Genomic DNA, 25,791 nt, shown 5'->3' on the forward strand with positions numbered 1-25,791 from the left:
CCCAGAGATGGTGCTTTCCCGTAGATTATCTCATTTAATCCTCCAAACAAAAACCAGATCAATTCACATTCTTAAAGATTCTAAAAGCATATCAAAAGCGAGTAGATGAACTCTGTAAGTAAACAGGAACAATGTAGAACAGAGCTTCTCAAGCAATCTGTGCTAAAGGACCAATTCATCGCAGAGCAATATTTTTGTAAATAAAATAAAAATTACTAGCAAAACTGAATGAAAAGATACTCAAAATATAAGCTTCTGATTCTCATTATTAGATTAAACAGAAATAAGTGTTGTTAAATTGCTATAAAAGTTTCTAAAAGCTCTCAATTTCTACATTTATATCATTGGCTAATAACGGTATCCAGATCAATACTGGTTTGCAGAGTATGCTGTGAGCAGCACCGATTTATGATTCATCACCCATTCCTACTGGTCTTTCGAGAGAAATTGATAATGATCTCACAAGTAGAAATGCTTGGGTAACAAGATATCGGCATAATATCGAGGCCCTGCAAACCATTCACACCAATGCAGGTTACTGCATACATTAACAGGACTTGATTGTTCTCCTGTCTATCTTCTAAACATTTCTTGCCCGGGAAGATAAAAGTTATGAATAACTTCCTTATTCTTTTCAATAGCTCGCCCCCAAATTTCATTGAGATGAACATAAACCCATTAGACTTTTCAATAGATAGCATTAAAAAGACTATTTACTCTGCAAGACTCTAGGAAAGCTTTGCCTTGAGTCTACCAGTCCTAAACTATTATATCATGATCCTTAGTCAAACTTAATCAAGCACCACCGCACTGAAAGGCCTGTCTCAATCAGGATTCTAAAACCTTGGAAATATCCCTTCCCCCACCCCAAGATGCTACTAAGACTCTGGCAAGGCAGGGCTCTCCTTATCATGGTGTACAAAAAATGCAGCTTTGCCTTCTTCCACAGCTTATTTTGCTGATATTTTCTGGGAGCTGCCATGCAACAATCAAGACTTTATTCTTCCATTTAGTGTTGCTCAGTGGTTTTCAAAGTTTAGTGTACATAACAATTACTGAGGAATATTATATATGCAAAAGCATGCATGGGCAATTGAAGGCATCTCCAAGGGTAATTTGATTATGCCACATTTAGGACTAAGCCTTGCATACAGATATTAGCAATTCTTGAAAGAACAGAGAAGCACAGACTGTTAGAGCCGAAAGTAGCCCTAAGTGGCAAGACATCAGTGTGTGAATCAGCTATTAATACATTGAAATCACCTGATGTAGTCTGTTTAAAACATACCTATCCCTTGGTTTCACCTGAGATGTACTGAATCAGGATTTCTGGAGATGGGGCCTGTGAATGTAGCAAAGTCCTAGGAGACTATGATGCACAATCGAGTTTGAGAACCACCGTTCTGTACCAACCATTTCATTTTGTAGATGAGGAAATGGAGACTCAGAAAAGGGAGTAAACCTTCCCAAGATCACACAGCTATTGAGCTTCGTGTCTCTTAATTCCCTGACAAGAGCTCCCCAGGCTGGAGATAGGCTTTTGGAGATGTCCTATATCTGATATCCTGAACAAAAATGATTAATGATGTAATCAAAACACAGTTCTATTTTGGCTTCCCACCATCCCTTTAAGATTTATTGGCTGGGAGGAGTGTAGTACTCTTCCCAGGCTAGCAGACATCATGACTTCTCTGCTTCTGGGTAAGAGGCACCAAGTAAAGTAGAATTAAAAAAAAAAAAAAAAAAGTGAAATTATGGCTCTGAAGCAAAGATAAAATGAACCTATACAGTGTTGAGAACCTACTGACTATCTTGTTGATTAAATTTTAGTTCTACTCAGAAACTGCTGCTCGTCAGTTTATTTAGTCTAAGGAAAGGTGGATGGGTTAATAAAAGGCTGAGTAACATCTCCTGGGAAGGAATTGCAGCTGGCCCTGACAGGAAGCGCAAGTGGGGTCTGGGAAAAGATTCAAGGTCCAGGCAGCTACTCCCCATTGTTTCCATTACTCAAACCACGTGGCTTCTTGAGCACACTTCTTCGTTCCATTTTTTTGTTTCCCTACTAGTTAGCATGCACGTGGCTAGAAACAGCCACCCCAGTCTTGACTGCGAATGATCATCAGTCACGTGGACATTCTGACAACAGTCTCCCCAGCTTAGGGCAGAGTCTTAAGTGGGGCTAGCCGATAGGCTGCTCTCCAGTAAAGCAGTAGCGCCCTTTGGCTCACGTGTTCACCCAGGTTCAATCAGCTGTAGCCTAGAGGGAAAGGGCCACACGGAGGAAACACAGTTGCCAAGGCGCTGTGAGTCTGTGTGTGAGAGAGAGAGACAGAGGGACAAAGAGCCCGAGTGAGAACTTGAGGTGCGCAAGCACAATAAATAACACATGCCTTTTCAGTCATTTCCAGTGTCAGTCCTTCCAACACTGCGCTTTGTGTGACTCCCCTGTTATCTCCAATGAGTCTGGTTGTCACTCTCTTGCTTTAACTTAGGCAGGGTGAATTTGAGGGAAGGTCCTGTAGGAGCTTATGGTTTTGCCTTTCCCATTCATGTTTCTGCCACCATGTGGGATCTTCCTTTGTATAAGCCACTGAGCTGCTAGAAACACGGATGTCTTACAAGAATAAGAAGCCTCGGCTCTAGCCTTGTGCACTCCAAGTTTTTCCGTCTTGGATGGGATAAGAGGTTGACGGTCATGGATAGGTTCAAGAGTGATTGATTGTGCCCACTTTGGCGGGGCCTGGACACATTTTGGTTCACTCCAATAATTTCTTCCAGGAGCTGCCGTCTCGTGGGCAAAAGACGTGGGTCTGATAACCCCACAGGCAGCAGTGCTGGGGAAGAGCCAGCTCGGCTGGAAGGCCCGGGGGCAGTAACAGGGTTGGGTCGGTTCTCAGATCTGCTTTGCGCCAGGCTGTGTGGTGGGTGCAGAGCCTGGGTAAATGAAGCTTTCCGCTTCGAGCGCTCCACACGGAGCACACACGGCCTCGAGTCCTGCGAGGGACAGTTTTGGGGCATCCTCCCCGCTTGGGGCAGGCCAGGGGCGCAGCTCCTTCCAGGGCAGAGGGCGGCGCGAGGGAGGGAGCGAGGGAGGGAGCGAGGGAAGGGAAAGGCGAGCGGGAGCTGCCTCAAATGCTTGGAATAATTCCGCTTCCGTTTGGAAAGCCGCAGCCTCAGTCCCGCCGCCGCCCGCCGCGTCCGCCCAGCGCGAGCTCCGCGTCCCGACCGGCCCGCGGCTGCCTGCGCCGCGCCATGGCCACCTCCCCGCAGAAGTCGCCTTCTGTCCCCAAGTCCCCCACTCCCAAGTCGCCCCCGTCCCGCAAGAAAGATGACTCCTTCTTGGGGAAACTCGGAGGGACCCTGGCCCGGAGGAAGAAAGCCAAGGAGGGTGAGTGCGGCCGGGTGGGCCGGGTGGGCGCTGGAAGCCTGAGGTGCGGGAGGGGCCGAGGGGCCCGGGCGTCCGGGCCGGGCGGGAGTGCGCCGCGGGTGCCCGGCGCGGTGGGGCGCGCGGGAATGCGTGCGCGCGCTTCCCGGGCACGTCGGGCGGGAGCGACGCGCGCCCCATACGGAGCCCTGGGCTCGCGGGCTCTCGGGGCCGCCCCGCCCGCTCGCGGCGGTCCGGCCGCCAGCTTCCTGGGCCGGGGACCGGGCCGACGCCCCCGCCGGGCCGTGGGCGGGCGCCGCGTGGCGGCCGGAGGCGGCGGGACCCGAGCCCGGGCCTGGCCCCAGCCCGCGGGCGGCGCGGTTCTGTAGGCCCTGCCCCGCCCTCTGCGCCCGAAGGCTGGCATTTCCCAAGTTTCCGCCGCAACTTTCCTGGGCGCCGTCACTCTCACTCGTTGCCTTCATTGGTCGTTAAAATCAGGTTGTTTCCTGGACCTGCTGACGTCCTCTGGCAGCGGCGTCGCAGTGTTGGCCTTTTCGGATCCTTTGTCCATCCCGAGGGCCGAGAAGGGCTCTGTGAATGGGAGTAGCTGGACATCGAGTGTTTGTTGAATGAATGAGCGGAAAATTGGCAAACCTAGCGTACGTTCGGTGTAATAATACATAGTAAACCCCCACCCAAGGAGAAAACTTGCGGGGGACACAAACATAGCCATGGGCCTCGACCCTGCTGTGAACTCAGGCATTCAGGGCTTTTGCAAAAACCTTCTCCCCGACACCGCACTCCACCGCACCCCACCAGGGTGAATTGAGGAGACCTTATACTTCAGGGTTTTGTTTTTTGTTTTCCCAGAGTGGTTTGCACGTAGAATATTTTTTCCCCAGGAGCAGATTTTGCATCCTGGTTTTTGGTTTGAAAACTGAGGTGGCAGTTCTCAAGCACAGTGGTGCTTAAGACAGAAGTTGAGTTAAACAATTTTATTTTAAACATTTTTTAATTGGTGCATGATGTACATAGTTTTTGGGCACATGTGATAATTTAATGTAATTTGTAAAGATCAAATTGTTACAGGAAAAGGGTCCCGATTCAGACCCCAAGAGAGGGTTCCTGGATCTCACGCAACAAAGAATTCAGGGTAAGTCCATACAGTAAAGTGAAAGCAAGTTTATTAAGGAAGTAGAGGAATAAAAGAATAGTTACTCCGTAGATGGAGCAGCCCCCAGGGCTCCTGGTTGCCCCTTTTATGGTTATTTCTTGATGTGCTAAACAAGGGGTGGATTATTCATCCCTCCTCTTTTTAGGTCATATAGGGCATTTGTAAACTGTCATGGCGCTGGTGGGAGTGTAGCAGTGAAAAGCAGCAGAGGTCACTCTCATCACCTTTGTGATTTTGGTGGGTTTTAGCCGGCTTCTTTACTGCAACCTGTTTTATCAGCAAGGTCTTTATGACCTGTATCTTGTGCTGAGATCCTGTCTCATCCTGTAAGTTAGAATGGCTGAACCTTTTGGGAATGCAGCCCCGTGGGTCTCACTCAGCCTTCTTTTACCTAGCCCCATTCAAGATGGAGTTGCTGTGGTTCACATGCCTCTGACAAAATCAGCGTACTCGGGATATCCATCACCTTAAATATTTGTCTTTTCTCTGTGCTGGATCATTGGAATTCTAGATATTTTGAAATATTCAATAGGTTATTATAAACTGTAGTTACTTTACCAGTCTAACACTAGGTCTTATTTTTTCTATCAAATGGTATATTTGTAACCGTGAATCAACTTCTCTTCTCCCCTAAAAAATGTTTTTAATAGATTGCTCTGTGAATTGGAAATAACCTTTTGAAAGCTGTGATTATGTGTAAAATGTGTTAGGTTTGTAAATTATCTAAAAGTATAAAAGCATCTTCAGTGTTGAGGATTATCAGACTTGATGAAGAACCAGACTTCTGTCCCCTAGATTGAAATAAGAAGTAGCAAAACACATACGAAAGTTTCTTCACAATTCGGTTATTTTGGTAACCCATTGAGTATTGTACAGTTGGTGGCAAATCATGAAACCCTGGCTTGGAAAGCTCTTTTCTAGATCATATTTCTAACTTCTTCCTCACAGCTTTCCTGACATAGGCTCATCCAGTTTAAGATGGGGCAGCTGAGAAATATTGAAGCTCACGACCTACCAGGAGAACCATCTTTACCTACTCTGTAGAAAGGTTTACTTTATATTTAGCCCAAAATTTCTCTCTCCATACCTACTGCTGTTGGTGGAGCCAGAGAATGAGTCCGAGGTGGACTTTTATTAATACCTTGCTGACGTAGGCTATCCTGCTTTCTAGAGTCTTCTCTCCACCAGGTCCAACATCCTCTATTCCTCACAGACATAATTTTAAGGCCCTTTGCATCCTGTCTGTTTAGTTTCAGTCAGGGTCGCTGCAGGAAAAAGAAGGCCAATTTAGTTGAGATTTTGAAAATAATTTAGTGAAGGGGCTATTGACAGAGCTGTGGGCAGGGTTAAGGGAACTCAGAAGGGATGCTGAGGTCCCTAGGGGCTAGCAACAGGGAGAAGCACTTACTACTCCAAGGCCTGAAGGGACAAGGGAAGCAAAATGGAACCTATTACAAGCTGGGGCTATGGATGAGGGGCTACTGGACAGGAGCTGTAATCATAGAGGGATGCAGCCACTGCCAGAAATATGCAGGCGGAGCAAGGAGAGAGTGACACAAGAAATGCACATTCCGCATTGTTCTCTCTCTTTTTGCCCTTGCATCTCCTACTGGTGCTGAACCCAGTGGGGAGTCATCAGAGCAAGGGATCTGGATAATGCAATATATAGAGGCAACTTCCTTAGGGCACAGAGCAGTGCAGAGAATAGATCACAGTAGGGACAGGGTAAATGGAGAATACCTAGCAGCTCAGCCTGTTAGCAGTCACGCTCAAAGTGAGCTCTCCAGAAGTCACCATAGTACAGTTGTAATGCAAATCAGCCAGCCCAGATTAGGACTGTCGCCTCCCTTATTCCAGCACAGACATTATGTTCTTTGAATGCAGCTAAGGTTGCTTTTCGCTATTCTGCCAGCTACGTCGCCCCATTGTGATCTCTCATTGAGCTTTGCTATCAGCTTACTCAAGACATTTTTATATTTGTTGCTCCTAAATCACACCCTTCCCTATCTTGGATTTACTCAGTTGGGTTTTTGAAACCAAGTGCAAGATCTTATTTTCATCCCTGTTATATTTCACTGTAAAGTCCCGATTCTGTCATTCAGTCTATCAGCTAATCCAGGGGCTGTAAATAGATGAATGGAAAGACACATAGCCTCTTCCGAAGGGCTGGCCACCACCCAGCTCCAACTGCTTGCTGCTGCACATGGTGTTTCTGCAAGCCCAGTCAAAGAAGGCAGTGAGTTGTTCTGAAATGACTGTCCTTAGTGAGTATGTGCTGGATCGCAATGATCAGTGCTGAAGTGATGGTTGGTAGGTGTAGGGCCCCATTAACCATCACTTCAGTAATAATAAGGCGGGGTCTTGCTCTGCATGCTGGATAAGCTCACAGCTTTATGCTCTGTAGAATCTGCCTTCTTCTACTTTCTCCCTGGTGTTCTTGAACTTGTCATTCCTCAAGATCACTGCCATTAGTCTGTCCACAAATTATCTCCATGCTTTAATGTAGAATTCTCCTGGGCCCAAGGACTCCCATTCATTCATTTGATACCTGCTGTGCCCCCCTGTAGGACACAACAAATGGAAAGATACAATACTTCTTAGAATATAGTTGACCCTTGAACTACATGGAGGTTATGGATGTTGACCCCCTGTACGGTCAAAAATCTGTGTATAGTTTTTAACTCCCCCAAAACTTAACTACTAATAGCCTACTGTTGACTAGAAACCTTACTGATAACAGTCAGTCAACACATATTTTGTATTACATACTGTATTCTTTCAATAAAGAAAACCAGAGAAAAGAAAATGTTATTAAGAAAATCGCAGGGGAAAATACATTTGCAGAACTGTGCTGCATTTATCGATACCATAAGTTTACATCATTTGTCTGAAATGGCGGGTAACCACAGCTGCACACCTCAATCTATGGTACATATCAAGCAATTCAACTCTTAGAATGTCATGACTTTCTCTGATACTTGGGAGTACTTCTAGTGTCTCTAGTGGCACTTCGTTAGAGTCCCATGGTGTTATTCAAGGTTTATGGTATTGCACTAAACATGATGAAAAATACACGAGAACCTCAAGAGATCACTTTTAACTGCCATACACAATTTACTGGAGAGATGAACTGTTCACGTGGAGATGATTAGCATCACATGGTGTTTTAAGCAGATATTTGCAGCACTTGAGCTCACCACAATAGCAACAGAACGTAGCCGTGGAATTATTACAGTAGTATAGTATGTACAACAGTTCATTTTGTGCAGTGAGGATTTAATACTGCACCTTTACGTTTACATTTCTCTCAGCTGCTTATGGCATCAGGTACGGTTTTTGTGTGTATGTGTACATTTCAATAAGTTCTAACTTTTTATGATAGATTTGTTTATATTTTATTGTAGCAAATGAGAAGGTAGACAAGTATCGATGTATATTTTATGTATTTATGACATGAGTAATTTTTTTTTATATTTCTAGGCTACGTGGTTTATCTGCAAGGTTTTTCTAATTGTCACAAATCTCCAAAAACATTTTCCCATATAGTTATTGAAAAAATTTGCATATTAAGTGGACCCTTGCAGTTCAAACCTGTGTTGTTCAAGGATCAATTGTATTATGTTAATAATTTCATGTAAAAAATGTCCTCCTAAGGAAACCTACATCATAGAGTGACATTGAGTCTCATAAGAATGCATTCAACTAGTCATCACTTCTGTGTTTTCCTAAGAAAAAGTAGTGTTAGAGTCCAAGAGAGAATAGGGGTTAAAAGCATGGTCTTTAGGATCAGACATATTTCAATTTGATTTCTGATTCAACCACTTACTTATTTTATGGCTTAAGACAAGTTCCTTAACCCCCGTAGGCCTGTGTGTCTTCATCTATAAAATGAGAATAAGAATTCCTTCTCTACATGGAAGTCGTGAAGTTTCAATGAGATCAAGAATGTAAAATGCATTGCATGGCACAAATAATGGTACCTATTAAAATTGACAACTCAATTTTCATTGGTCTTTGAAATCTGTAATAGTCTTTATTATGGACTGAATGGCTTTTTCAGGTTCTGTAAATAGCCTAGTAACCCATGATTGTAGGGAACCTGTGTGACACTATTTTGTCTGTTTAGGAGTTAAGGGATCTTTCTTTGCAGGTGAGATCTTCCTGTTTCCCAAGATGTCACATTTCAGCACTTTATGACAACCATCCTCAGACCCCAACCCTCCATTCCTCTTTTTCTTATGGTGTCTTTCTTACGATGTCATAAGAATACCATTCTTATGAGTTGTAGCTTAAGTGGCTTTTGTTTTTCTCTGCTGATCTTTTTCTTTTTCTTTTGGGTTTTCAATCCCATTTCTGTTGGACATGGCCCTTCTGTGTAGATTCTTAGACTACCGTTTCAGAGTCTACTTGCCAGAGGGCCACTTTCAGGTTTTTTTCTCTGAATCTGTCGTCAAGACTTGCTCTTTTGAGGAACAACATCTTGAATTGTACCTGTCTGCTGAAGGCATCTGAATTAGGCTGGCAGCACTGGTCATTCCTGTCATTTACTCATTCACTTAAGTTTTTATCCCCCAGAGTTTTACATTTTAATCAGGACCTGAAGTATCCAATGAAGGCTTTAATTTCTTAATTCTTCTAATAGTCCTGGTTCTTACCACTTGATTATCGTTGGCTGCCCAGTGTCGCTGGAGAAAAATCCACAAACCTTGCAACAAATGTATGGTTTCTAGAGTGAGTAGCACCCTTAGCACTGCAGAGCTATCCTTTTCTTCTAATCAGTATGCATTCTCCTTTTTCTAAAATATATCTTTTCTCATAGTGACGGGGTCTTGCTATGTTGCCCTGGTGGGTCTCAAACTCCTGGGCATATCTTTTTCTTAATTTTTTTGATATTTCTAGATCACATGGTTCATCTGCTGCAATTTTTTTCAAATTGTTGCAAATCTCAAAAAAATTTCTAATACATTTATTTTAAGCATTTACATGTCAGTGGACTCTTGAAATTCAAACCTGCATTGTTCAAGGGGCACCCCTTGAACAGTTGGATCCATGTTACTGTCCACAGCCCCCAAAACCCTTCCCTGGATCTTCAGATAGAAAATTGAGACCAGCTATGAGCTCCTTCAAGTTCCCTTTCTACCATATCTGCCCAGTCTCATCCAAATATGCAACTGTCCTTTTGTGCTCCCTTCTGGCCCTAGTCCCTTCCAAGGAGGTCCCCTCTTTCCTCATTCGTAAGGGCATTTCTTCCAGTTTCCTCCCAGACTTGGCATAGCCAGATATGCTATTTCTCATTTGCCATCTTTTTCGGCCACTCTGTCACCCTGACGTTCTGTAAATATGCTTGAGTCTTTCCCATTTGGAGAAAATCTCCTGATACTGCTTTCCTTTTAAGCTACTCACCAGATGCCTTGAAAGAGTTAGCTCTGCTTGGCTTCTCTTTTCTTATCTCCTAGTCACTTTCTGATCTATTATTTCCATCTTTCAGTAACTATTTATTGAGTGCCCAACATGTACCATGCACCGTACTAGGTGCTAGAAAGGAAAACAAAACAAAAACTCCTGCCTTCCTGGAGCTTACATTCTAGTAGGGGAGAAGATAATAAACGAGATTAAATTGGTAACGTGTGTATTTTGTTTGAGTGTTAGTTAAGTGCTAGAGGGCAGAATAAAGCAAGAAAAATCGAAATGGAGGGTTGTGGTCTGAGGATGGTTGACGATATTAAATAGGATTGCTAGAGAAGGCCTCACTGAAAACGGTAGATTTGAGTCCCAATCTGAAGGAGGTGAAGGAGACAGCCATATGTATATCTTGGGAAAGAACATTGCAGGTGGAAGGAATGGCAGATGCAAAGACCTTGAGGCAGGTGTGGACATGGTACATTATTGAGGACCAGCAAGGAGGTTGATGTGGCTGGAGAAGAGAGGGAGCATGACTGTGGAAGTGGGGTTGGTCCCAGGTGTGATGAGAGGAAAGGCAGAGGCAGGTTGTGTAGGGCCCTGGAAGCCCTTGTAAGACTTGGGCCTTTACTCAGAGTTAGATGGGCAGGCTTGGGAAAATTTTGTTCAGAGGAATGGCATGATCTCATTTCTGTTTTAACTGATGGTGTTAAGTGACTTAAGGGGGCAGAGATGAAGCAGGGAGATGAGGCAAGAAGTTTCTAGAATGAGGCTGGGCATGGTGGCTTATGCCTGTAATCCCAGCACTTTGGGAGGCCCTGTGCATGGATTGCTTGAGCTCAGGAGTTCAAGACCAGCCTGGGCAACATGGCGAAACACCATCTCTACAAAAAATTAGCCATGGGTGGTGGTACACAGCTGTAGTTCCAGCTACTCAGAAGGCTGACATGGGAGAATATCTTGAGCCCAGGAGTTCAGGACTGCAGTGAGCTGTGCTTGTACCACTGCACTCCAGTCTATGTGACAGAGACTTATTCCAGTAAGTCTGTGTCTCAATAAATAATAAATAAATAAATGAAGGCTAGTAGAATGACCCAGCTGAGAGATGGTAGTGGTCAGGAATAGAGTGGTAGCAAGGGAACGAGTGAGTGTCAAATTTTGGATATATTTTGAAAATACAACGGATCTTGATGAAAGATTGGATGGCAGATAAGAGTAGAATTAAGACGACTCCAAAGGTTTTGGTCTGGGCAACTGGAAGGATGAACTGATTTTAACGGAGTTGGGGAATCTTGCAGGAGGTCAGCAACTTTTTCTGAAAGGGTCAAATAGTAAATATCTAAGGCTTTAGGAGTTCTATGACCTGGTTTGCACTATTCAATTCTGCCTTTGCTGCCAGAGACAATAGGTAAATGAACAAATGTGGCCGTGTTTCCATAAAATTTTAGTATGGACACTGAAATTTGAATTTCATGTGATTTTCATGTGTTACAAAATATGCTTCTTTTGTTTCCTCTCAGCCATTGAAGCAAGCATGTACAACAGCCTGAATGTACAAACTATTCTCAGCACTCAGGCTGTACAAAATAGATGGCAGCCTGCGCGTGACCCAAGGGTTGTTTGCTGCCTCCTCCTCCGTTTGATTCCCCATGTCCATTCATTTCTTAGGAAATCATGCTGAGTCTCCCCTCTAAATATCACTGCTTTAATTCAGGCTTCGCAAGTGCTCTACATTGATCATTCATTTTCAAAATTTTTACTCTATTTTCCACCTGAAATACTGTGTTAGCCACCCAGATAGGCTTCCTATCTTGGGTCCATTTTTGTTCAACCCATTCCTCCTCCTTTTGCCACTACATTGTTTTTTAAAGCACAAAGATAACTTCTCTTCAGGACAAAGGTCTTAGCATGCCATCCACGGCCTTCACAACTACTCCTTCCTTTACCTTTTTGGTGTCTCTTCTAATTCCCTTCCAAGAAATCTCCATTTGTTACCATGGCAAGCCACTCTTTATCCCCCAAACACATCATGTTCTTTCACGTGTTTGTGCTTTTACATGCTGTTTCATATTTCTGGAAAGACCTTTTCCCTTTCCTATACAACCAACTCCTATTCATTCATAAAGACACAACTCAGAAGTCCCCTTCTGCATGAAGGCTTCCACAGTGCCTCCAGGAAGATGAGATGCTTCCTCCTCTGTGGTCCCTTGTCTGTACTCTGTGCTAGCACTGGCCATGTTACATTGCAGCCACTTGTCACACACACTATGGTAAGAGCCCTCCTGCTTATCATCAAACACATAGATATTAGAATTTCTGTGGAATGAATTTTCCCCATATTTGCCTTGGTGAAAATAGCCCAGCATTAACTGGCTGTGTAATCTTAGACAAATCTCTTTCCCTTTTGGTGTTATTTGCCCATTTCTAACATTAGAAGATTAGGCTAAATAACTTCTTAGGCCCTTGCTGCACTGGTATTCTGTGATTTCTGAGCTCTTATTTCACCAGGCTTCTCTCAAATTCAGTTTTATTGTCTGTGTAGGGTGGTCTGGGAATTACATCATCACAAAGACCTCTTTCTTTCCTGTACTAATGAAGGCACCTCTGTGTCGGGAGGAGGAGATGGATACCAGGATAAGTGGGCGCCGGCCCAAGGACACCTCCATGTTAGGAATCAGCCTTCTTGTCTCATGGAATATCTCTATTTGGTTAACAAGCACAGTTCCTAATTATGTTCCAGCCATTAGTCTAGGAGAAGAGGTGAAATCCTCATGTAAACGTTTGTAAGCATCTAAAATCTCCACTTGCTGTCATGGAACAAAGAACATTTGAGGAAAGCCCTACTATTATTTCAAAAATAAAATACTTTAAAAAAGTAGATGTAAACACGTTCTGTTAGGTTTTCAATAGGTTGTGCAGCCTGAAATCAGTAGGAAATCCAATGAGGGCGTTGCCTGAGGGCCAGAGCGCCAGCACACGGAGGCCTCTGGCGTAGGCACTGGGCAGCGTCCTTCCTTTTTTTTGTTTACTCTGCAGACGCCATGAGGGGAACAGTTGTGTTTGTTCTGCTTGCTTTGGTATCTTTGGTGACTAGCATAGTACTTAGTTCTTAACAAATGCTCCCTAAAATTCTTAACTAACTGTCTGAATCATCACTGGGTATCTTATTCTGTAAATAATGCAACCTAAAGCTTTTAAAAAAAAAAAATCATACTACTTTCCTTTGGATAAAGTCCTAAAAGTGCAATTACAGGGTCAGCGTGTGATAATTAGCTTGTTTATCATCAATAGGTTAAAACTGATAGTGAAGAAGAAATGATTGCCTTTGGGTCTGGGTGATCTCCCTGATAGGTTGCTTGGAAGTAAAACCAACATTGTGAGGCTGAAAGTTTCTGTTTGCCTTGGGCTGGCAGGACCAGGTTACCTAAGGGGTGAGATGGGAGGGTGATGGGTCAGGGAGAGGACATTTTCAGTCTGGCCAGTAACATGCTCAGAGGCAGACCTTTATTTAAGAACATTTCTCTATGACCATTTTGCCATCCACATATGGCCCTGTGTGTCACCCCAGTGTCTACTCCCTTCTGACAGAGCCCAGGGTGTGGTTGCCTTGGGAACGGCCATCATTGAAGCTGCCTGGGAAGCACGGCCATCATCCCTTCTTCCCCTCTGAGCCCTCGCCACTCCTGTGTGAGAGCCAGTGGAGTTCTAGTCAAGAAGTCTCTTTCTCTTGCACACTTTTCTCCCCACCTCCGAACTTCTGAGTTCTTGGACTTAAAACAAACTTGGCAGAGACACATGGGAGGTAATCGCAAGACAGTGGGCTGAGTGCTGCAGTAGACATATTTAGGTGGAGCCCTTAGGAGACATGGTGATTTCAAGCTGGGTCTTGAAGCCAGCAAAGGGAATCCCCCTTCCACCCTTTTCCCCTCCAGGGAAACAAAAGAAGGGATGGGCTTTGGGAACCTTCCAAGTTTCAGCTAGGTTTTGACAGAGTGGGTTGGGCTGATGCCTCAGGGGCTCAGTTTCCTTTACCTGCCTTGGAACTCAGTAGGCAGGTATCTCATTGCATCTCTGAAGAGTGAATCTGAGCCAGTTGGAGCATATCATTATCACACCTGACACCTCAGGGAGTATTTTTGGGGAGTCACTGGAGGAGGTGGATGCTCTCCCTGGGAGGGATGTGTCAGAGCATTTATTTCATCATTGAATCATACTCCATTCCGTTCACTCATTCCCTTATCTCTTTTAAAATCCAGAGGCAACTCCCATCTTCTACTCTGAAAAGCAGCCTGGCTCTGAGGAGCCGTGAATGAGGCTCTTCATGAAAATGCAGCCCATCTCCTGGGGATGATGATGGACTATCAAGGGGCACAGCTGGCGGCCTGTTTCTGCTCCCTCAGTAACATAAACCCAGGTGGAGCAGACTCTGTGCTCATTTCTTTCCAGGATACATTCATAGGCAGAATCATTAATCTGCCAATTACGGTATTACATTGACTTTTCAATTCAAAACAGTTATTCTGAAAGCATTTTTTGTCTTGGCCAGCGTGGTTTTGGCTGTGGGATGTGTTGGGAGCCCTTGGTGGGGATGGGGAAGGAGAGAAGAATTCAGGAGGGGGTCTGTAGTTCTAATCACCACATTTAGGAAGCAGGGCACACCAGGTCTTTTGAGGTGGGCAGCGAGATGGCAGGGTGCAGAGATTCTGAGCAGAGAATTCCTGGCATCTCTCAAGTACCTGAGTCCTGAATCAAGGAGACTCCTCAGAGTCCAGGGTGAGGTCTCAGATTCAGAGTCCTGGGGACAGAAGCTGGCAGAATGTAGCAGGCAGGTTACGACCCTAGCTGAGTAGGTAAGGGGCAAAGGTTGCTGTAGTCTCTATGTGGAATCAGAACTCTTTGGCCCTGCAAAGTGGAAATTGGTGGGGAGACTCACAAAGGGACCCTGGTTCTTGCCTCCCTCGTCCCATTCTCCCACATTTGAGACTTGGAACTAAACTTTCCTTTCTGTTGGGAGGGGTTTTTCTATTTACCATAAGGCTGAGCTCTCCCTGGCTCCGAGCCCTGGTGAGGCAGACCTGCAGATGACAGGTAATTAATAATGACAGCTGGGAGAAGCTGGGGCAGCAGGAACCAACAGTTTTGATGCTGTTTGCAAAACACAGGAGGAGGGTAACACAATTCCATTTTAAAGCAGCTCTCAGGATACAGGCGAGTTATGAAATAGCCCCATGTAAGGAGTAGCAGCTGCCTCTTGGCTGAATGTTGCAAGGCCTCTCTTGGTGGGCTCAGCAGCTCCTAGCAGCTCCTTCAGCACATGCCCAAGTTCCCAGAGAACAGAATGATCCCTTCGCCTGCACTTCCTCCATGGCCATCATTACAGTAAATTGCAAGGCTCTCATGATGACTACAGAGAGGCAGATTGATTTGTTCCTTCTGATTGTCACTGTGCTGAACGTGGCCGGGGTGATAGGCACCCAGATTTCACACCTCATAATGGCCCTGCCAGGGTGGATGTTAGCACAATTGGGACCTGACGCTTCAATAAATCTGAGACATTCTGCTGTGGAGATCAAAGTTCAGAATTACCTAAATTGGTGTTGGAGCAGGTGGGAAACAGGAGTCCAGGACCATTGGCTAGATGGCAATTGTCGTTCAGTTTGTGAAACCCAAATGTCACCTCTTCAGATGATATGACATCAATTTAAGTAATTTGGGCTCCCAGCTACCTAGCCCTTTCAGTATTACTGGTTCTGGGAAGTGTGATTCATGGTCTAGCTTATGCTCTTGTATGAAAAAGAAAAACAACACTCCTGCTTTTATCTCTGGGTTGGAAGGCTGTGTTTGTGCAGGGTTGGTATCAATGGGTTATCAGTTTTCATGTGAGTGTGGACGACAATTTCATCTCCTACCTGTATATGCTGGTAACTCCCTAAGCCACACTTCCAGCCATCACCTCCCATCTTCACTTCAGACTCAGTAGCATGTGTGTGTCATGTCATTGTCACTTGCACACAGAGATGGACCTGGATTTTAACACAGAGCACGGAATTCCCAAAGACTTCTTATGAGCTGGGAATGTGCTTTGCCTTCTGATGGAAGCTTAAGTCCAGAGGAGAGGTGGTCTGACCCGTTTGGGGGAGTGGGTACTTTTTTAATACAGTGTCTTTATTGAGATACAGTTCACCCATTTAAAGGCATAATTCAGTAGTTTTTAGTATATTCATAGTTGTGCAACCATTGCCACAGTCAATTTTAGAGCATTTTTATCCTCCCAAAAAGCAACCCTGTACCCATTAGCAGTTACTCCCCCTCCCCTCCCCATTTCCTAACCCCAAGTCATCACTAATCTACTTTCTGTCTCTCTGGATTTGCCTACTCTGGACATTCCATGTAAATGGAATAATATATATTATTGTAATAATGGAATAACATATATATGGAATGGAATAATAGAATATATGGTGTTTTGTGACTGGCCTTTACACTTAGCATAATATTTTCAAGGTTTTCTCTATGTTGTAGCATGTATCAGTACTTCATTCCTTTTTTTTTTTTGAGATGGAGTCTCACTCTGTCGCCCAGGCTGGAGTGCAGTAGTGCGATCTCAGCTCACTGCAACCTCTGCCTCTTGGTTTCAAGCAATTCTCCTGTCTCAGCCTCCCAAGTAGCTGGGATTACAGGCACCATGCCCAGATAACTTTTGTATTTTTAGTAGAGATAGGGTTTCACCATGTTGGCCAGGCTGGTCTTGAACTCTTGACCTCAAGTGATCTGCCTGCCTTGGCTTCCCAAAGTGCTGGGATTACAGGAATGAACTACCGCACCTGGCCACTTCATTCCTTTTTATGGCTAAAAAATATTATTTGGATATCCCACCTTTTGTTTATTAGTTGATGAACACTTGGATGTTCGTACTTTTTGGCGATTATGAATAATGTGACTATGAATTTTCATGTACAAGTTTCAGTGTGAACGTATATTTTTATTTGTCTTAGATATATATCTAGGAATATACACCCAAGTATATTTTAAAACTTTACAGAGTTCAATGCACATCTCCTCAGTCCTGAGCCTTATGAGATATCTAACTGTTAACCCAGAAAGGTATGCACTGTGGGTCTCCTTCTTCCTTTTTTTAACCCTGACTAGGACACCAGAGACATGCTGCATCTTGTATTAGGTGTTTCATCTTGCAGAATGACTGTGCTCCTGAAATATTTCCTATGAAGAAAATTGTCACAATCCTGTTACATCACTGGCTTTTATTGTCAAATTGGAAATTGTTGACTGGAAACAATTTTAACCCCAAATTGTAAAAGAAAAAAAAAACAGAAAAGTAGCAAAGATTTACACATAAGTGAAATGTAGACATTCTCAATGATGTACCATTATTTTTCAAATAATATTATTAATAACAACAACAATAGTAATATAAGTGCATCAGGGACAAGCACTTATAAAGTGCTATTATGGGCCAGGCAATGTGATAGCTTTACATTTATTAATGTATTTGGTCTTCCCAACAACCTCACAAAATAGGTATTAATATTATTGGCATCTTTGCCCCTTTACAGATGAGGAAACTGAGGCACAGAGAGGCCGGGTAACTTGCCCAAAGTCAAAGCTAGTGTACTAGTTAAGATAACATTAGCTGCTGTAACAGATAAGGACCAGGTTCTTGGAATCTTAACATAGTAAGCTTATTTCTTGCTTGCAGCAGAACCTGGTGGCATTGTTTTTGATTGCGTTGTCTGAGAAAGAAAGCAAGGACTCAGTGGGAGGTCTTGGGGGACCAGCCTGAATGTGGTGGATGTCAAATCTGCCACTTCCTAGTGGCCAGAACTCAGCTATGTGGCCACACCTAAGTGCAAGAGAAACGTAATTTTGTTCTTGGCCCCGGGGGAAAGGAAATGGGTTTGGGCAAACACATGCTTCATTTTGCTACTGGTAGCAAGTGGAAGACATGGATTTGAACCCAGACAGTCTGGCTGCAGAAGTTCGCTCTTGAGTGGCACACTCTTCCACCTTTCTCTGAACAGTAGCTCAGAGGCCTGGGGAAAATGTGTGGTTGCACAGGTTTTTACTCAGTTTTCTTCCTACATATAACTACATTTGGTTGCTTAGATGCTGCTGAAGTTACTGCCTTTCAGAAAAAGAAAAACAGTAAAAACCAATATTGAGCAAGTATTTGCTCTATGCCAGCCACTGTTCTAAGCATTTTACATATTCTATTTTATTGAATTTTTATAATACCCTATTGGATGGGGAATTATTGTTATTTTCATTTTCCAGGTGAGGAAGCTGCAGCAGAGAGCTTGGTTCCATGTCCAAGGCTATATTATTAAGAGAGGTATCACTGGGCTTCGAATGCTCCTCACACAACCACTGTGCTAGGAAGGGATTGAAGGGAAGAGGGAAAAAGATGAAAAATCCAAAGCCACCAGAGACACAATTTAAAGTCAAAACCCAGCTAGTCGTTTGGATCGTGTTTCAAACAAATCAACTTCTACAAGTCACTTAGGAGACTATCAAGAAAATGTAAACACTCATGGGATATCTGAGGATATTAAGGAATCTTTGTTAACTTACTGGGTGTAAGAATGATGTTGTGGTTTTCTTTCCTTTTTTTTTTTTTTTTTTTTTTAGGTATATACTGAAATGTTTGTGGATGACATGATACAATGTCTAGGATTTGCATCAAGTAATGCAGTGTAGGGGTCAAGGTGAACATGGAATCAAGAGTAGGCACAAGTTGTTCCGTATTATAGAATGGTGGTGGGTATGTAGAAGGTTGCTGTAGTATTCTGTCTACTCCGGGTATATCTAAAATTTTCTGTTATGATTACAGTCATCCCCCTGTTTACACAGGAGATTGGTCTCAGGACCCTTGTTTATACCCAGATTCAAGCACACTCAAGTCCTGCAGTCAGTTCTATGGAACCAACCTATATGAAAAGGCCCTATGGGCTGGGCGTGCTGGCTCACGCATGTAATCCCAGCACTTTGGGAGGTGAGGCAGGCGGATCACCAGCGGTCAAGAATTTGAAAACAGCTTGACCAACATGGTGAAACCCCATCTCTACTAAAAATACAAAATTAGCCAGGCGTGGTGGCTGCTCATGCCTTTAACCCAGCTACTCAGGAGGCTTAGGCAGGAGAATCGCTTGAACCCGGGAGGCAAAGGTTGTAGTGAGCCGAGATCACACAGCCATTGCACTCCAGCCGGGGCAACAAGAGCGAAACTCTGTCTCAAAAAAGAAAGAAAGAAAGAGAGAGGGAGAGGGAGAGAGAGGGAGGGAGGGTCCTATGGAGGTTTTTGCATGGGTTTTGCATGTTGCAAATACTTTATTTTCTATCCATGTTTGGTTGAAAAAAATCCACATATACGTGGGTCCTCACAGCTCAAACTGATGTTGTTCAAGTCTCAAGAAAGAAAGAAAGAGAGGGCGGGAGGGCACTATGGAGGTTTTTCCATGGGTTTTGCATGTTGCAAATACTTTATTTTCTATCCATGTTTGGTTGAAAAAAGTCCACATATGAGTGGGTCCTCACAGCTCAAACTGGTGTTGTTCAAGGGTCAACTGTATGATTTTAAAAAAAGACTTCAATGAATGATGAGTGTAGATCAGGTGTCCCCAAACTTTTTACACAGGGGGCCAGTTCACTGTCCCTCAGACCGTTGGAGGGCCGCCACATACTGTGCTCCTCTCACTGACCACCAATGAAAGAGGTGCCCCTTCCTGAAGTGCGGCGGGTGGGGGGGGGGGGCGGATAAATGGCCTCAGGGAGCCACCTGTGGCCTGCGGGCCGTAGTTTGGGGACGCCTGGTGTAGATGTAGACGTTCTGTAGTCCCCAGATAGTAAACTAAGAGTGTCAAACATGTTTGCTGAAGAAGAGCTTTACACAGGTCTTCTGGGGCTCTGGGAGTCATTAGTCAGCTATTGAACTCTGATTCTGAGATACTCCTGGAGGCAGTGGTTAGTGCCTGAGAATCAGGCTGCTGAAAATGGGCACTGGACCCTCTAAAAGGTAGAAGCACAGGCTTCCTGGGTGACGGGGAGGCCAGGCCAAAGTCTGGGCTCTGTCCTGGCCAGATTGGCTCAGCCTGGGTTAGTTGTTCAACCCATGACTTATATCTTGCTTGAAAGCCCAGACCCCAGGTGCAATTTAATTAAACAGTGAAAATCCATCAAAGACTTGACCTCCTCCACTGGCCAATTCTCTTGAGTCCCAGGTGAAGCTTGCTCACGGCTGGCCAGGAGGACCTCCCAATTCTCCTAAAATCAACAGCCAACACTTGGCAGCCCAGCTTCTGACCCAATGCAAATTAAGCCTGGCATTTGGAGATGGTATTAAATGTCCTAAATCAATATTTTGGAGGCAGGATCAGAACAATTAAAACCCTGCTTTCCTATTCAGATCACTGGAATATGTGTGAATATAAGATTTTCAGTTCTCTTTAAAAACTCAGAAGGTTGACAAAGATTATGCTTGGCAATGCTCTGAGCATATAGTCTATTCCATCTTCAGCATATTGTCCTTTTATTTATATACGTATCCAACATATGCCAAGCACCTAGGGGCCTCCATGTATGATATCACATTTAATCCTTACAGGAACCTGGGAGGTCCCCGTTTTACAGATGAGGAAACTGAGGCCCAGAGAAGTGAAGTGACTTGTCCGAGATCTCCCAGCTACTGATTGGTAGAACAGGGATTTCAATTTGGTTTCTTCATACTGAAGTCTAACTCTTTGCCCCCTATAACACAGCTGACTTTTCTGAAGTATTTATTTTTCATTCATCAATAATTATTAATAGTGATAAATTCACAGTGACAATAGAAACTGTTTAATAATTTGCCATTTCTCTAGTTTTTAAAGGTGCTGATAGTTTGTCCGTTTGTTCAACAAATGTTGATTGCGAGGCAAGCCTGGGCGGTTGGTGTCTGGGTCCTGGAAGCAAAGAGCCTGATTCTAGCACACACTGGCTGTGTCACCTGGGACAGGTTTATCATTCTCTCTGAGCTCCAGACTCCTTATCTGCAAATGGCATGACTAGCACCCGTCTCATAAGGTTGCCTTGAAGATGAAAGGAATTGTTACTTGTGAAGTGTTTAAAATAGGGCCTGGCCTTCAGTGGCCATTCCAGAAATAGGATCTCCTGCCAGGCATGGCCCAGGCTCTATGTCTTTGCTTTCATGGAACTTCCTCTTGTTCAGAGTGTTTAACCAGTTGATATTATGACTTCTAAGTGTATTAACCCGGCTAAAACTGTTTAGGTTTATGGTAAAACAGAATCTTTAAAGGATAGAAATATAAACTGAAAAGTAAGGGCCCCCTCTTTCTCACTTCCAGGCTTTGATGGTAATAGTGTAGCCTGTCAGAAATGCTTGTTTTGCAAACATATGTGCTTGTTTTTATGCAGCTGCAATACTGTTGTTAAGAGCGTTCAGCCGTTTGTTCTTTTTCACTTACCTGTTTATCCTGGGTATGTTTCATATGGGGATTGGCCTCATTTTTATAAACAGCTTTATGCATTGCTTGGATGTGTCAATGCATAAAGGTGTTTAGTTCCCTATTGATGAACATTTAAGTTTTTTAATAGACTGGAGATAATGTGATCATATCTTTATTATTATTTTTAGAGATGGGGTATTGCTTTGTTGCCTGGGCTGGACTTGAACTCTCGGGCTCAAGTGATCCTCCTGCCGTGGCCTCTCCAGTAGCTGGGACTACAGGCATGAGCCACTGCACCCAGCTTAAATTATTTTAGTGTTTTGCTATTTTGAACAATGCTGTATTAAACATGCTTGCAAACAATATTCTATGTCAGAGTATTTATCTGCACGATAAATTCTTAGAGGTGGAATTGCTGAGGTAAAATATTTTTAAGTTTGGATTTTACCACATTGCTCTCCAAAAAGGAAATGCTAGGCAAGGAAAACACCTACGCACATTTTAGTAAAACTCTTATTTCTTCTTAAGAATTCAGTCTTGAAAAGAGAGGGTGGAAACTGAAAGTTATCCCGATCTCTAATTTTATTGGAAATACTTCTCTTTGGCCACATATTTTTAGGCAACAAGTTCTCAGGCTCCTAACTTCAATTCAGCACGTTGGTCCAGAAAGGATGTTCTGAATTTCAAGGTGAAATCCTGTGTGTTCTTAACCATCTCCCCACTCTCAAGTCCCCTGCCCCGTTTTCTGGGGGCAGATTTTTTTTTTTTCCCCTTCAACTTTGAGGATAAATGTTTAGAGATTTCATACTTCTCTGGATGCGGAGGGCCCCGATTTCTGACTAGAGAAGGAAGTCACGGAAGAGCATCTCCACGTGGAGTTCTGAAGCGCCTAGTTGCTAAGTGTTCCACTAGCCCAGCACAGGCCTCTCTGCCCCCTCGAATTCCTCCAGGCCCCGAAACAGCTGGCCCTGCCAGTGCCCTTCCCTCTGCTTCCAGTCCATTTGGCAGGGAGAGATGAGACCTGTTAACAAGCTGATTTCCTTTTAGGGATGACTGCGCGACCAACCCCTGACCAACTAGGAGCAGACACCCAAATGATGAAGACAATAAATCACATCCAAAGCCATGCTGAGGAGGGAGTGTTGAATGACTCACCAGCCTCTGCATCCTCTGTTATATTCCAAGAGCTGCCTTCCTTGGGACTTAGATCACTCCCTGGGAACAGCACCCCAACCAGGTTGCAGAGGAAGACCAGCTGCTGTTTGCTGGCCCGTGTGACAGGGACCAGCTGAGGGCCCTGGCTGGAAACAAGTTCTGGATTTTTATTTTGGCCTGGTCTTTTGAATAGGCTGGTGAACTTGGCTATTGTAAGAGCCCTGACTGGGCTAGGCACAGGAGGACAGGGATCCCTAGAGCTTAAGACTGTGAACCCCCAGAAATGAGAGGGCATTTCTACTTTTATAAGGGGTTCACAGTCTAGCTTCTAGGGACCCCTGTCCTCCTGTGCCTGGCCTAGTGCCCTGGAGGGAGACAGACCTAATAGCTTGGTGACCCTGGGCATGTCAGTTCATTTCTTTGAATCTTGGTTTTCCCATCTACAAAATGGGCATAAGAACTCAGTACCCGATCTCTAGTGTTAATAATTAAGGAGCTAATTCATGTTAAGTGCTTGGCATGGAACTGGGCTCATATAAAGCACTTAATATTTCTTGCTGTTATTACCACACATACCATTCCTCTTGACTCATGTTGCAAATAAGACATTGGGAGATGTGGTCTGACTGTGGCTGTCACCTATGCTCATGACTTGTAATAATAATAGCGGGCGCTTATTTAGAGCTTTTCGTGTTCCAACGCGTTGTATTTATTGACTTATTTAATCCTGCCGAACCCTATGAGTAACTATAAGATAGGTTCTGTTTTTATCCTTATTTTATGCATGAATAAACTGTCTTGTCATGGACAGGTAGCAAACAGTTCCCAGGTTGATGCTGGGCTGCAGATCACACCCTGTGTAGCACTGACCTAGATAAACACTGTTTGCATTTTACCGTATTTCCAAAAATGTTTTGTGTTTTGTTGTTTTTAGTTTGTATATACTTTTTAATTTTTTTCTCTCTACATTTCCCATTACAATGTACAGAAAATAATTCTCGTATATTTTCTTTAGTGACTGTAATGTAAATAATCTATGCCATTTGGAAGATGTACGGTAGATTACCTTTTCCCTTGGTGCTGGAGCTTAAGTATGTTTCCAGTTACTTGCTATCATAAAAATACATTGATAAAGTTTTATGTAAATTTTTTTCTATAGGTAATGTTATTACTTCTTTAGGGTAGATTTCCTAGAATGGAATTACTGGGTCAAACATTATGAAGACTTTTAAATTTCTCAATAGATGGCAGGAGGATTACTTGAGCCCAGGAGTTTGAGACCAGCTTGGACAACATAGTGAGACCCAAGGTCTATTAAAAAATAAAAATTACAAAAAAAACTACTTGATATAACTCCTGATCGAATCCAAATTACTTTTTAAAAGGGATGTGCCAACATATGTTCCCAGTCTATGAGAGTGCCTATTTAACTATATTCTTTTCCGCATTTATTATAATTTATTAAATTTGCTTAGTGGGAACAACTTTGTTTTGATTTGAATTTCTGTGATTACCAGTGAGGTTGAACATTTTTCTTGCATAAAGCCATTTATATTTCTTTGCTTTGTAATCAGTTGGACACTAGAATAAAAATTTAGTATTTTGAGTAGATTTCAAACTACTTTAGATTGGAGGCCAAGTAAATGTGTGCAGAAAGTCTGTGCATATGGACATACCTTATCTCCACTGTCTAGATCCTTCTGCTTTTCTCTGCTATCAGAACTGGGAGTATTTTTTTTTATTTTTTTATTTTTTTTGAGGCAGAGTTTTGCTCTTGTTCTCCAGGCTGGACTGCAGTGGTGCAATCTTGACTCACCACAATCTCCTCCTCCCAGGTTCAAGTGATTCTCCTGCCTCAGCCTCCCAAGTAGCTGGGATTACAGGCATGTACCACCACGCCTGGTTAATTCTTTATTTTTAGTTGAGACAAGGTTTCTCCATGTTGGTCAGGCTGATGTCGACCTCCCAACCTCAGGTGATCCTCCTGCCTCAGCCTCCCAAAGTGCTGGGATTACAGGCGTGAGCCACTGCGCCCGGCCAGAGAGTACTTTTATATGATCTTGATGGTTCTTGTCTTTAGAAACACACTTGAATTCATACCAAATACTATTCATCGATAATGTAGCAAGTGTGTGGGACTTTTCTTGAGTAGTTCCATTTATTTCTTCAGCTTTGTTTTTTTTCTTTCCCTCCCTCTCTTTTATGTGAATTGGGCCTATTTTGTAAGTATTACATACCAGCTTGAAATAATCAATTTTTGCAGCTGTTTTGCATCCATTGGAATTTCTGACATATTTTTGTTAATTATAAGGAAAGCTAGAAGAATATTTGAAATCTGGGTGATTTTAGGAACTTCTAGATGCCTGAACACAAACATTTAACTGTATTCCCATGTGATCTGTGCTGTACTGGCAGTGTGGGCAAAGTGAGGCTTGAGGAGCAATGTAGGCCGTTTGTGCTGGAGTCTGTCAATAAATGTTGACCTGTATTTTCCTTGAGGAGACTTATTGAGGGCTCATGTGTTGTTTAGTAATGTGAGGAGATGTTTATCCAATAAGACAGTGACTTTTCAGTGTGCGCCAAAGTGTACCCTTTCAAAGTATGTGCCACTGTGGCGTGTAGTGGGACCAGGATATTGCATCATGGTCGATTCTTACCTTAACAAGCTTTGGGTCCCTTCCCTGGGCTGTCAGATATTTTTAAGCAAAATGAAAGAGCATACTTGGAATCTGCAGCGACCTCACAGGTAAATAATTATAAGTGACTAAAATATGTGGATTTCAATTTTACATTTAGGAAAGCTATGTTAATTAATAAATATCCACAGAAAAAAAGCATACAGTGTGCTCAAATTAGTTTGGAAAAAGCAAGGCAAAAGTGGCTTTTTTTCCTGCTAAGGCTTAACACACTATTTCAATTTCCAAAGAAGATGCAAAGGGAGGATTTAATATGCAGTTTTTTCAAAACTCTTTTTGCAGATGGATCCTATTTTTCAAAAAGCACCTACTAACCTCTTGCACAGTACCCTTCTGCAGCACACACAGACAGTGGAGCATGCTGGTGCCAGCCCAGCATCTGTGGCATTGATGTCCACCTTGGTCATGAATCTTAAGAGGTTGAGGACATTGTACTGAAATACAGAATTATCTGTGAAGCGAGAATAATGGTCCCTACTTTATAAGTGCTGGATGTGAATGCAGTCATGTTCCCCAACTTTCCTTTGTGTCCAGTGACAAAGC

General features: G+C 43.5%; 1 protein-coding gene across 1 annotated transcript in view; it reads left to right on the forward strand.

Moving 5' to 3' along the window:
- The first annotated feature begins 3,111 nt into the window (after positions 1-3,111).
- The window catches only part of PARVA (parvin alpha), a 154,623-nt gene continuing 131,943 nt past the window's right edge, over positions 3,112-25,791 (forward strand). The window contains exon 1 of the mRNA XM_003919842.4: positions 3,112-3,388. Within this exon, the coding sequence (XP_003919891.2) occupies positions 3,133-3,388 (256 nt within the window). The 5' untranslated portion in view covers positions 3,112-3,132. The remainder of the gene's footprint in view (positions 3,389-25,791) is intronic.

This window comes from Saimiri boliviensis, chromosome 6 (assembly GCF_048565385.1).
Source record: "Saimiri boliviensis isolate mSaiBol1 chromosome 6, mSaiBol1.pri, whole genome shotgun sequence".
Lineage (NCBI taxonomy): Eukaryota > Metazoa > Chordata > Mammalia > Primates > Cebidae > Saimiri > Saimiri boliviensis.